General features: G+C 57.4%; 1 protein-coding gene across 1 annotated transcript in view; it reads right to left on the bottom strand.

Annotated features, from left to right (window-relative positions):
- Positions 1-461: 461 nt before the first annotated feature.
- CFAP77 (cilia and flagella associated protein 77) overlaps positions 462-13,522 on the bottom strand; it is a 112,583-nt gene continuing 99,522 nt past the window's right edge. Inside the window, exon 6 of the mRNA XM_036262022.1 lies at positions 462-584. Coding sequence (XP_036117915.1) covers positions 462-584 — 123 coding nt within the window. The remainder of the gene's footprint in view (positions 585-13,522) is intronic.

Raw genomic sequence — 13,522 nt, forward strand, 5'->3', positions numbered from 1 at the left:
GGTGGGTCTCGGCGAGCAGCCGTTGGCCCGCCAGCCGTTGGGGCGCCCACGGAGCGGTGCCCAGGAACCAGCCTGTGTCGTCCTGCCGCCCGAGCTCCCGGAGAGATGTCACTGCCGTGGTGAGACCTCAGGCGTCCCCAAAAGAGCAGTTAAGACTCACGTTGGATATAAAGTGGGGCTTTCAGGGCACGTGACCGGCACCTTCTGCAGGAAACTCGCGGGCGGTCCTTGGGCAGCGCCTCGGACACCTTAGCCGGCAGCCCAGGGTCTGCCTTGTCGTTTGGTCTATCTTCCTGAGTGAGGGTTTGAGGAAGGGGAGCCCCTGGGTAGAGGAGCTAACCTAAAAAGGGGGACTTCGCACAAACGGAGCCAAAGACCTATTAAAAATAGGAGAGTGTCTTATGTGAGTTAGGGCAAGAAAGGCGAGTCCTTCCGGACTTGTTTCCTGTGTGGAGGAGGCTTTAGGGGTGCGTGTAGTTGCCCATCCGCAGGGTCCCCTGGCGCACGGCACCCTCCTCGCGGTGAGCTTTGAAGGCTCTCTGGCGGTCAGCCTCGGTGGGGAAGGTGTCGAGATGGGGTCCCACCTGCGGATGGAAGGAGGAGCGGTCAGGGGGTGTGAGTGCTCGCCTGCCCGAGCTCCCTCTCAGAGTACAGATAAAGCGGCTGTGAGGGGCGGGAGGGAGGAGCCCGAGCCCCGAGTCCCGGCGCGGGGCAGGACGGCTGTGGGCAGAAGGCAGCGGGAGGGGCCGCCCCGGCAGCATGGCAGTGTTTCCCCGGCCGCCCCCTCCCTGCAGGGGAGATGGGTGCATGGTGACAGCCACATGATGACGGAGTCACTGTGGTGGGACCTGGTAGCCTGTGTCATCCTTCACACACTGGTCTTCCACCACGAAAACCCCCAACAAGCGGTCCTCTCTCGGGGGACCCCCCCGGCACTGTCCTTCACAGTGCATCGTGGGGAGGTGACCCAGGTCCCCTCTTGCCCGGAGGCCGCTGCCCAGGAGCCCCTGGCTGACACTCAACAGCACCAGCGCCAGAGTTCAGGAACATGCCCCCGGCCCTGCAGGGGACACACGTGAGGGAGGCAGACCCCAGGAGCGGGAGCCTCGTGGGTTCGAATCTCGTGCAGCCGGAATTCAGCGGAGCCTTCCTTCTCGGGAAGGGTGGTGGGTGGCGCCCTCCCTCTCCTGGACTTGTGACGTCACTGGCAGGGTGAGAACACCCCCCGACACTGCCATGTCTACTTTAGGGTCACCTAAGGGAGGCCCCTCCTTCCCGTCCTTCTTCCCTCCTGCATTTATTCACAAGACTGGGCCAGGCACAGGGGAGTCAGAGACATACAGGAGGGACGCCTGCCCCTCAGAGTTCACCTCGAGAAGGGAGTCGCCGACCATCATTCCTCGGCTGTTTCATTGCGGCCATCGGACGGCGAGGACAAATTCCGTGAGCTCAGCCTCGCGAGCTGGGGGCCGCTCGGGGGCAAAGACACTTCAGGGGACACTTGAGGCTTGAAGGCTGAGCAGGGGCCATCAGAGCCCAGGTTCCCCAGGTGGCAGGGGGTCGGGGTGGGGTGGGGGCATGGCAGGGGGTTGGGTTTGCTCCGCTGTGTCTTCAGGATAGAGCAGGACCCTGCCCCAGGCCCTTGTCAGGTGTCAGGCTGGGTGGGGCCCTGTGGCTGTAGCACGGCCCAGGGCTGGGGCGGCTGCCTGCCCCCCACCCCTCGGGGGATCACGACCCCAACCAGAGCCCGAAGTGCGCGGTGGCTTCCTGGAGGCGGAACCAGGTGAAGTCTCTGCTGAGGGTGTGTGGGAGCTGCTGTGGCCCCCCGGTTCCCTGAGGCCTACCTCCGCTTCCTTATTCCAGGACGGCCACCCTCACCCCCAACCGAGGTCTGGACCGCTGCTCAGGTCCTGGCCTCAGGCCCCGGGTCCGAGCTCACTGGCAGGGAAGGGCAGGGAACCAGGGTGCCTGGGGGCCGGGTGGAATCCAGTGGGGCCCTTCCCTGTTTTACAGATGAGGAAACTGAGGCCCAGAGAGGGTTTGGCGCAGGGTCGGCCCCACAGAGCATCAGCGGCAGACACACTGCTTTGGCACCCGGCCACCAACCTCGAGGCACTGAGGTCTGGGTTCTTTCTAGAACATTCTGCTGCAGCTGCTTCTCATGCTGAGGCATGTTAGTTATTCCAGGACATAAAGCCACGGTCTTCATCGCTGGGGGAGACGCTACAGAAAGCCGTGGGCTGTGCCCCGGGAGAAGGGTCCCCGGAGGTTCTAACGTAGGCGGCCGTGTGGGCCAGCCCAGGAGGTCCACTTCCCCGTGCAAGTCCCGCAGGGACCCGGGGAGCCATCGGGGCCCCAGCCGCCGGTGGCAGCCTTCTTGGCCATGTGTCAGGATCGTGCCAGGCTCTGGGAGCCCAGCGCAGGGGCCTGGGCTCCATGGACCTGGTGCTCACTGGTCCTGAGCTCCATGCCCGGTGTCCAGCTCTTTGGATCGAACCATGATCTGGTCCTCAGCTTAATCTCCAGTTTCAGAAAAGTTCCCCAAGTGGCTTCAAAAGGTTATTGAGAAGAGAGGGAAACAGCCAAGAGACAAAAGGCTTCGGAGGTGCGCCTGCGTGTGCCCTCGCAGGGAGGGCGGGTTTTCACCGGGACACGATGCTCCCGGCTCCCAGAAGGCAGTGAGGCTGGCACGGTGGGTCCCTGGGGGCCTCGCGCTTCGAATGCCCAGCCGCTGGGACTCCCTGGTCTCCTCGGCCTCTTCTGTAGCACCCAGAGTGGCCACGGTTATGTCCCGAGTGGCCGGTCGCCAATGGCTCTTAACAGGGGCTTGTAGCTCCGCGGTCCACGTCGGCCACCTCCACTCACGCCCGCCCTGTCGTGGGCTGAATGGGGACCCTGACCATGTGCCCACACTGGAACCCCTAGAACCTGTGAATGGGGCTTTATTAGGAAAAAGGGTCTTTGAAGATGTAATTAGGGTGTAGAGATGAGAACATGCTGAATTATTCGGACGGGCACCCTGTCGAGTGTCCTTACAGAGACAGAGGATGTGGACACAGAGGGGAGGCTGGGTGAGGACGGAGGCGGAGACCGGAGCCACCAGGAGCGGGAGAGGCGAGGTGACGCTGGGCGCTGCTGGTTCGGTGCTGCTGGACTCTCATCAAAGCTGACTCGGGCCAAAGCTTACCCCACGTGGGCCGGGTCTCTTCTGTCCCGCGAAATCCCCAGTGCCCGAGCAGAACGCGGAGTCCGCGGAGAGAGGAGTCCAGCCCTCAGAGAGCCAAGAAGCGGGGTGCCCTCGGCGGCGTCCTGGAGGGCCTGCACCGGGATCCCCAGCTGCTCCCATCAGCAGCGATGTCACAACAGGCCTGGGGTTCGCCGGGGGCCGAGCGCTTGCTTCACAGCAGCCTCAGAGCACCCAGATGTTGTCTCCGTTTCCCAGATGGGGAGACAGAGGCCCCGGGAGGTGGAGGCACCTGCCCCAGTTTGCACAGCTGAACCCAGAGCGGTGGGACTCTGGGCCCAGGTCTTCGTGGCTAAACTCTCCTCTCGAAATAAACGCTTATGAAATGGGTCGCGTGAAAGTCGCTGGGGGGACGTGCGGCTCCGATCCCACGCGCCCCCTCTCCCCTAAGATGGCAGCCAGAGACCAGGCTCCTCATTACAAGCCAGGCCTCCAGCTGTGTGTGGTCACGACCCTGTGGACCCCCGGAGTCAGAGGATGAGAGCCGTGGAGCAAGGAATTCCTTCGGAGATGCTTCTAAATTAAGCCATCTGCAGTCTGTCTCCGCCCGGAGCTACGAAATTGTAACGGCTTTGGCAGGAGACAGCTTTGCTGAGCGGAGCCGAGTCGCTCTGAGGTCAGTGCAGGTAAATAAGGGGCGAACACCAAGGCTGCCCGCTGCCCCGGGAGCAGGGTGGGGAGGGGGCGCGGCGCCCAGGCCGGCCCAGGTGCTGGTCCCGTTTGAATGGGGGGCATGTGAAGGGCACTGTCCAAATAAGGAGCGGGCACCTCCACCCTGGGGATACACTGGTGAGGAAGACAGACCAGGGCGGGCACTTGCCCACATGCACTGGGCAAGAGGGCCTAGGAGGCAGCCGCTAAATGCCCTAAATGTGTAATTAATTGTTTAATGACAATGTAGCAAGACTGTGAACTGGGGAGCTCTCAGTCCATCTGGGGGCAGGCAGGTCTTTCTAGAGACGATGAGGTTCCCCGCCGGGGAGGGGGGCCCTCGCTGGAACAGGCCAGTCCCTGACTCGGGAAGATGAGAGGAAATGCAAGGACACCAGGGTTGCTGGGGCCAAGGAGGTGAGGCAGGGTATGTGAGAGCAGTCACATTTCACCGGAGGTTTGTAGGCAAGGCTGCCTTGAGAAATCATCATGCCCCCTCCTTGCATACCCGGTTGGAATACAAAATTCCCAGACAGTCAGCGTTGGGAGAGACCTCAGAGATCACTGAACCCCACTGTCCCATTCTACAGATGGGGAATCTGAGGCCAAAGGGGGGAAGTGACTCTCCCGGGGTCTCTAGGAGTCCGGGGCAGAGCCTTGTCCGGCAGGTAGCTCACCCACTGCCTTTGCTCTGCCCCCTCCCTGCCCACCTGTGGTCCCCACTTCGCTCCTGGACCCAGATTTTTGGATTCTGTTTCCCAGTTCATTTGAAAGCATCCGCACCTTTTCTGATCCACCTTCAATGAGCCAGGGTTTTATTGGGCTGATACCCTTAATGGTCAGACACCCTCGACGTTTTGTGGGTTGTGCTCCTGACTTCGTCATGTCCTTCTCTGAGGGTACTCTGGTCTTCCTTTTCTAGCACCTAGCGTCGTCTGCTCAGCTAATTACCTTTTAATCCTCCTTCTTTCTAATCTTGACATTTATGTAGCATGGCATTAGCAACTGTGTTGCCTCCCCGTTCTCTTTCATCCCACCTCACAAGTCTTGAGTGTATTTATTTTTGTTCTGTTCTTTTCATCTCATGTCTATCACGTTTCTGTTTGGATTTCTTCTTTGGTCCTTAGGTTATTTATAAATATGCTTTTAAATTCCAGGCAATTTCATTAGTTATGTTTTGTGACTCATTTCTAATTATTTTTTCTTTAATCCTCACTCGAGGGTATTTTTTCCATTGATTTCAGAAACAGGGGAAGGGAGGGAGGGGGAGAAAGAGAAAGAGAGAGAGAGGAACATTGGTGTGTGAGAAACATTGATTGGTTGCCTCCCACGTGCACCCTGACCGGGACTGGGGATCGAACCTGCAACCCAGGTAGGTGCCCTGACCGGGAATCGAACTCGAGACCTTCTGGGGCGTGGGCCAGTGCTCTAACCACTGAGCACCCCTGCTGGGCTCTAATTTAATTTCTTTGGTACCAAAGTAATCTGTGTGATTCAGACACTTTGTTAATATTTGTTGAGTTTTTGCTTTTTAAGCCTGTTTGGAAAGACTGATCTACTTTGGGTTTTTTGTTTTTGTTTTTGTCCTCACCCGAGGACATTTTTGCATTTATCTTCAGATAAAGCAGGAGGGAGAGAGGGAGGAAGAGAGACAGAGAGACACATCGAGTGGCTGCCACCCACACAACCCCAACTGGGGCCGGGGACAGACTGCAACCGAGGTACGTGCCCTTAGCAGGAACTGAACCCGGGTCTCTCTGGTCCGCAGGCCGACGCTCTAACCACTGAGCCAAACCGGCCAGGGCCAGTCTGATCTACTTTGAACAGGGAATCCCCACATGGAATGAACCAGCGGCGTGATAGAGAGGGTGCCCCTGTGATCTGGGCGTGAATTATTTCAGCCCCCAAATATTCACCGAGTGTCCGCCCCGTCCGTGCCAGGCTCCGTGCTGGGCGTTGGGATACATTTAGAAAGCTTCTGCTACCAGAGAGCCAGCAAACTGGTAATACAAACACAGTCACACACCTAATCGATTCTAGCTGTGCCAAGTATTACAAGAAGTACCAGGTTCGGTAAGATCTTACAACACAGAGGTCTCAAACTCATACTGTGGAGCCAGAGCAGGGTGCCTGAGGGACGAACAGACAAGTGGGGTCTCGAAGGGTAAGGCGGAGATGGGGAGGTGGCCTTGGGGTCCACAGCAGAGGCAGAAGAAAGGGACAAGCAGCCTGTGGAGGGGAACCTGCAACCATCCAGCCCGGGAAGCGGCTCAGCCCCCCACGCGGCCAGGGAACCGCACCTGACAGCAGGGAGATGCTGCCCACGCCCCTCGGACTGTGACAGCAGCGAGGAGCTGATCGGGAACGGGGGCCTCATCTGCTGCTGGTGGCCTGGCACCGCGAGCCCCTGTGAGCCAGCGAGCCCATGTTGGGTGTAAACCCTGGAGAAACTACACGTCCACAGAGGTGTGTGCAGGAATCCTCACTGCGACACGGTGAGTCCTGGAAGCAGCTGCTTGTCCCCAGCGGGGGCCAGGGGGGCCGGAGGTGGCCAGTTCACGCCGTGGGATGCTCGGTGCCAGTTGCAATGAGCACCCACAGGGGCGCTGCCCACAGGGTAGCCACTAGCCACGTGCGGCCGTTTAAGTTTCAAGTAACTGAGATTGAAAATGGGTCGCCCTCACCGCGTTCCGGGCTCGACCGCACGCGGCAGGGGCTTTGGTATTGGCCTCCCGGCACGTTCTCCCGGCCATGCCACTCCAGGTCTGCGGGAATCGACACACGCGAATCTCCAGAACGGTGTTGCGGGAGAACGGTTTGGTTGGCGGGGTGGGACGGGAGCACAGTGCCGTTTCTATGAAAAGCATAAAACACGCGCGACGACCCCCCGCTTTGTTCAAGTGCGTCGGACTCCAGTTAAGTAGAGAGACGTGGAAGGAAGGGACGTGCCCAGAAGGGGTGCCCGGCATTGCCTCCGGGAGGGGGCACAGAGACAGCTTCCGTCTCAGCTTGGTCCCAGGGGCGCAGGGCTCCTGTTAGTTACCCGAGACCTGTGCGTGAGCCACTGGAAGCGAAGTCCACCGGGGCAGAGTGACCGGCTCGTGCCAACTCTCCCCGCGGCTCCTCCCTGGCAGGCCTTCCTGCCTCGCGGGGCTGGCGTTCACCTCGGGGCCTAAGAGAGCGTCCAAGCCCCGGGATGGAAGGCGCTGGCTGTTTCCCTCTGACTGTGGCTGTGGGCTGCGTGGAACAGCCTGGTGCACGTGCTCACCCGTGAGCAGAACCCTGCCTCCTCCTTCCCCTGGCCTGGCTGCCTTCCCGCCGCAGGAGGCCGCCGCCGAGGGGGACACGGAGGCAGCCGCAGCCGGGCTCGGCGGCAGGGACAGTGGTTTCCCTGCGCCTCCTCCCCTGCGTGAGCTGGTGTGTACAGCCGTCCCCACGCGCCGTGGACGGCTGGGGGACCGACCCTCCACCAGGCACGCTCCCAGGCTGGGCCGTGGGGCCCTCAGACCCTCCACTCCCGTCTCCTCAGCCACAGGATGGGCCCCCATGGACACCAAGTCTCGGCCAGGTCTGGGGGCCGAGAAAGCAAAAGGCAGGACTTGAGAAAAAAATAGCCAGATTAAAAAAAAAGAAAAAGGAAAGAAAGAAATAACCTGCCAAACAACTAAAAAAAAAATGACAGCTATAGAGATTTTAGTTCAGGTGGTTTTCCTAAGTGGCAGGCGCCGAGGTGACTGGGAGAGGGATTTTCTCAGCAAGATTGAGGGGCTGTCTCCTCTAATGAGGGCGCTTGGAGACTATGGATCAGTCCCAGGTCAGTGATCTCTGTCATGCTGGGGCGGCTGGAGGTCAGAGGCCCCGGCAGGACACGGGCCCGCGAGAGGCGTCATTGGCGTTGGCTGGGTCCTGAGCTCTGATGTCGCAGGTTCGGGAGGTGAACTAATTAACGAGGTGACAAGCTCTCCCGCGACGTGTGGCCCCTAAATTGTTATTCTGCTACTAGCCCTTGTTTCTCTGTGGAGCGAGGACACAGGCCCCAACCCAGGCCGCGTTTCAAAGAATATCCAAGCTGGGCTTGGAAATGAACTTCCTGCCTGGGAGCAGGCTCTGGTGTGAGGTTTCCGGAACATCCAGGTGGGGAGCCGAGCCCGCCCGGCCCTGAGGGCGAGGGGGCATCCTCCCCTGATGAGAGAGGAGGCTGAAGGTCAGGATGGTTAAGAAGCTAACCCAAGGACACCCAGCGCTTAGCGGGAAGCCCGATCTAGGGTCCAAGTCTGTCAGGACCTCGAGACTTGCTGAGGCAGAAGCAGAATCCTGCAAGCCTTTGAAAATGAGAATCGAGCCCTGGCCGGTTTCGCTCAGCAGTTGGAGCATCCGCCTGCGGTCCGGAGAGACCCGGGTTCAGTTCCCGATAAGGGCATGTACCTCGGTTGCAGTTTGTCCCCGACCCTGGTTGGTCACGCGGGTGGCAGCCACTCGATGTGTCTCTTTCACGTGGATGTTTCCCTCTCTCTCTCCCTCCCACTCTATCTGAACAAAAAAAATGGAAAAATGTCCTCAGGTGAGGATAAAAAAAAAAGGAAGAAAGAAAAGAAAATGAGAATCGAGCCCTGGCTGGTTTGGCTCAGCGGTTAGAGCATTGGCCCATGGACCAGAGAGTCCCGGGTTCGGTTCCTGCTGAGGACACGTACCTCAGGTGCAGTTTGTCCCTGGCCTGGGTTGGGGTTGTGTGGGTGGCAGACACTCGATGTGTCTCTCTCACATCGATGTTTCTCTCTCTCTCTTCCTCCCACTCTGTCTGGAGATAAATGCAGAAGTGTCCTCAGGTGAAGATTAAAAAAAAAAGAAAATGAGAATCAAGTTGCTATTTTCAGAAGCCAAACCGATGTCTCTTGATCACTTCCAGGGACTGGTGAAGGCTGGTCAGCAGCAGTTGAGATCCAAATTGAGCAATGAGTTTGTTTGCCAGAGGAACAGTAGGGTGCCAACCTAGGTGGGTGTTTGCCTGATCCCTGTCCCCCCCCCCAAGCCCCATTTCTGCTTCAGCTTCTGAGTTTAACAGGTTTCAGGTGAGAGTCACAGTAGATAACTGGGGGAAATCGAGGACACACCAGCCCCTCCCTCGTCATCCGAGGCCATTTCATGGTGGCCAATCATCACCCTCTTCCAGGTCCCAAAAGATTCTCTTAACAGAATCTTTGTGATGAGCACTGATTTGACTCAAGTGGGCTTTTTTTTTTTTTGGTATGTGCCCCTAGCGGGAACCGAACCCAGGACTCTCTGGTCTGCGGGCCGATGCTCTAACGGCTGAGCCAAACCAGCCAGGGGCTGAACCTTTAAAAACAAACAAACAAACAAACAAACAAAACAGCTATATTGAGATATATAATTTATAAATTTACCATTTAAAGATGGACATTTGGCCCTGGCCGGTTTGGCTCAGCGGTTAGAGCGTTGGCCTGCAGTCCAGAGAGACCCGGGTTCGGTTCCCGCTAAGGGCGCGTACCTCGGTTGCAGTTTGTCCCCGGCCCTGGTTGGTCGTGCGGGTGGCAGCCACTCGATGTGTTCCTTTCGCATCGATGTTTCTCTCTCTCTCTCTGTTCCTCTCTCTCCCTCCCACTCTACCTGAACAAAAAATGGAAAAATGTCCTCGGGTGAGGATAAAAATAAGAAAGAAAGAAAGAAAGAAAGAAAGAAAGAAAGAAAGAAAGAAAGAAAGAAAGAAAGAAAGAAAGAAAGAAAGAAAGAAAGAAAGAAAGAAAGAAAGATGGACATTTGGGTTCTGCCACTTTTTGGCTATTATGAATAATGCTACTAGAAACATTCATGTTCAAGTCTTTGTGTGGACTTATTTTTTCATTTCTCTTAGGAACAACCCATAGGAGCAGAACTGCTGGGTCACGTGGGAACTCTATATTTAGCCTTTTGGGAAACTGCTACAGTATCTCACCAGCCACTTATGAGGGTTCCAGTTTCTCCACATCCTGTCAACACTTATTATTGTCTGTCTTTTAATTGTCATTATTATGGCCACCCTAGTGGGCAAGTGGTATTCTGCTGTGGTTGTGATTTATAGTTCCCTAAAGCAGTGCTTCTCAACCTGTCGGTCGTGACTCCTTTGGGGGTCGAACGACCCTTTCACAGGGGTTGCCCAAGACCATGGGAAAACACATATTTCCCATGGCGATTCATAACAGTAGCAAAATTACAGTTATGAAGTAGCAATGGAAATAATTTTATGTTTGGGGGTCACCACAACATGAACTGTGTTAAAGGGTCGGGGCATTAAGAAGGTTGAGAACCGCCCTGGCCAGTTTGGTTCAGCGGTTAGAGCGTCGGCCTGCGGTCCGGAGAGACCCGGGTTCGGTTCCCGCTAAGGGGACGTACCTCGGTTGCAGTTTGTCCCCGGCCCTGGTTGGTCGTGCGGATGGCAGCCACTCGATGTGTCCCTTCACGTCGATGTTTCTGTCTCTCTCTCCCTTCCTCTCTCTCTCTCCCTCCCACTCTATCTGTACAAAAAATGGAAAAATATCCTCGGGTGAGGATAAAAAAAAAAGAAGGTTGAGAACCACTGCCCCAAAGGCTAATGATGTTGAGCACCTTGTATGTGTTTTTTTTTTGGTATGTGCTTCTAGCGGGAACCGAACCCAGGACTCTCTGGTCCGCAGGCCAATGCTACAACCGCTGAGCCAAACCAGCCAGGGCAAGTGGGCCAGGGCAAAGTCTTCTTTGGAGAAATGTGTCTTCCTCCCCTTTGCCCCCTTTATAATCGGGTCATTCACGTTTCATCACCGAGTTGTAGGAGTGCTGTCTGCACTCAGGGACACACTCCTTTATTAGCTCTATGATTTGCAGATACTTTCTCCTGTTCTATGGGCTGTCTTTTCACTTTCTTTTCTTTATTACTTTTTATTTTATTTATTATTATTTTTTTAAAACCTTCACCCGAGGGTATGCTTTCATTGATTTCTAGGGAGAAAGGGAAGGAGAGAGAAACGCGTGTGAGAAACATCGATTGGCTGTCTCCCACACATACCCTCACTGGGAGTCGAACCTGCAACCCAGGTATGTGCTCCTGACTGGGAATCGAACCCGAGACCCTTCCGGCTTCGGGCCAATGCTCCAGCCACTGAGCCGAACTGGCCAGGGCCAAAGTTTTTAATTTCGATGTCATTCCATTTATCTATTTTCCTTTAGTGGGCTGTATTCTATTTCCTTTTATATAAAAATCAGCTAAGGTAGCATGCAAAGACGAGGAGTTTTTGGATACTTGGTGATTTATGTAAGCGGCCCCTCTGAGGCCGGGGTGGCATTGTCGGCTCTGACAGACCGATGCTGGCCGAGGCCCTTTCTGTTCAAAAGACTCTCAGGCTGAATCGAGGCCCCTGAGAAAGTGTGCAGTGATCGATTAGCCAGGTCTGCCGTGGGCACGGGTGGCCGGGGGTCAGAGATCAAAATAGTGTCTCGTGCCACAAGGATGAAGGAGGAGATCCCGGCAAGAAGACACCACGTGTTCACCTGCCCTTCACGGCCCCTCCCCCTCCGGCCCACCTGGGTCCCCTGGGCTGGGCTGGCCAGTGGGGAGGGGGCAGGAGGGGAGAACGTGGAGAGTGGAGCCGAGCCGCAGGGGCGAGAGGAGTCTGGGCCGGGAGCCCGAGAGGACTCCCTGGGGTCTTGTTATTCAGAGAGCGGCCCCACTTGGCATGGGTGCGGGGACCAAATGAGGACTAACAAACGCTCCCGGTCGCCTGGGGGGGGGCAGAAATATGCGCCACTTGTAAAGAAGTGGGTCCACTTTAAACACCATTAAATCCTTGTGTAGGGGGTAGAGCAGTGGTTTAAAACAGGGCCAGGAGAGGGGGTCCTTCCCGATGACAGCTGAGTGAGGCGCTACGACCGTCCTGGGCGCCGAGTGGCTCCAGCGTCCTTCGCTCCAGCATGTCTGGGCCGGTCTGGCAGGCTCCCGGGTGCCCGGGGTTTCCTCCTGCGCCTCCACCCGAATGCCATCCGGGAGGCCTGGGAGCCCCCAACCAGCCGACATGGGCTGTGCCTCTGGGCGGCTCTTTGAAGCGCCTCGGCCCGAGAACATCACAGTGGAGCCTGTTCTGCAGGAGCCAAATGCAAGAGGGGAGAGAAAGACCCTTCCCGTCCCCCGTCTCCACCTCGGAGCCCCGTCCGACACACACACACAGGCGCACACGCGCACACACGCACACGCACACGCACACACGCGCGCCCACCCCGGGATGCAAATGATAACCAACCGCCGAGCCATCACTTGTGAAGCTTGACAGAAAATAATGAGAAACACTAAATCTTTTATAAGGTCAACACTCGCCTTAGCCGAGCAGCTGTCAAACAAGAAAAGAATTTAGCGCCGGAGCCTCGAAACTTCCATCGGCTCATTAAGCCCAACAGGCCCGGGCCCGGCGCGGCGGCGGAGACGGGCCGGGTTCGGTGGCAGTAATTTGCGGCGCGGGCGAGGAGCTGCAGCCGGCGCCAGCGGGGCCTGGGGGGCGGCTGGGGAATCGTTAGTGCGCCGGGAGCGGCCTCAGCTCCTAATTGGAAGCATTGGGCATTATCAACGGAGGATTTGCCTCAGTTCCCTGACAGCTAGTGGGCCCAAAATGATCGCCCACTTGTCAGTGTAAAAGACCATTAAAAACAAACCGTTTTGATTTAATTGGAGGCGGTGCACCGCGGGGCCAGGTGAGGAGGCCCGGCAGCCCCGCTCGCCAGCGGCCGCCTCTCCCTCTGTGATGGGGCCGGGTGGGCGAGCCCCTGTGTTCTCCAGATTCTTCGCCTTTCGAAACTTGTCTGAGTTGGGGGGGTGCTGAGTGGGTGCCGGGACGAGCCTTCGCAGGAGCCTTCGCAGCGGCAGGGAGGGCTCTTTCAATGGGGTTGTCAACACAGGCGCGGGCGAGAAGGGCCCCTTTCTCTTCGGAACCCAGAGGACGATCTGCCAGGCGCTGTCCTGCCGGGAGGTGGCCGGGCGGGTCGCACACCGCGTGGGAGAGTCTGGCCGGTGCTCGCTCCGCCCGCTCTGTGTAGAAATAGGATACGCGGGTCGCGGGAGACTAATCTGCCCCGGAGAGTGGGACTTTCTCTTCTATTTTAAGCACAAGAGAGGGCTAAGGAGGGAGTTTGCGAGGCAGGTGTGTTGATGGGATGCTGGCAGGAGGCTCCGTGGATGGGACAGGCCCAGTGAGTTGGGCTGGTGTCTCAGCAATGCCCCCCCGCCAGGCCGTGGTGCTGATGACGCCCGGTTGAGGATGCTACCTCGTCTCCACTTGCTATAAATGTCAGAAGAGGCCACTTGCTATGGACATTAACCTGAGCTCCGAAGGGGTCCCTGCCAGGGCGGGGCCTCCAAGTACACGCGCATCTATTCGTGTGTGGCTTTTCCATCAGGACGCAGACTCCCCGAGGCTGTGGGCTGTATGTTTGGCTCGTTGCTTCTCAGTATCGTGAACGCTGTGGGTACTTGATAAATATTAATTGGCGCTTGCCAGCTCTCAGAGAGGTCTGTATAGGTGTATATTCATCTCAGCCCTGTTCCACAAGCAGTGATCTCATTTGCTGCCTGCCGCTTCTCCGGGACGACAACACCTGCAGGCGCAGGCGGGG

This window comes from Molossus molossus, unplaced genomic scaffold (genome assembly GCF_014108415.1).
Source record: "Molossus molossus isolate mMolMol1 unplaced genomic scaffold, mMolMol1.p scaffold_m16_p_14, whole genome shotgun sequence".
NCBI lineage: Eukaryota > Metazoa > Chordata > Mammalia > Chiroptera > Molossidae > Molossus > Molossus molossus.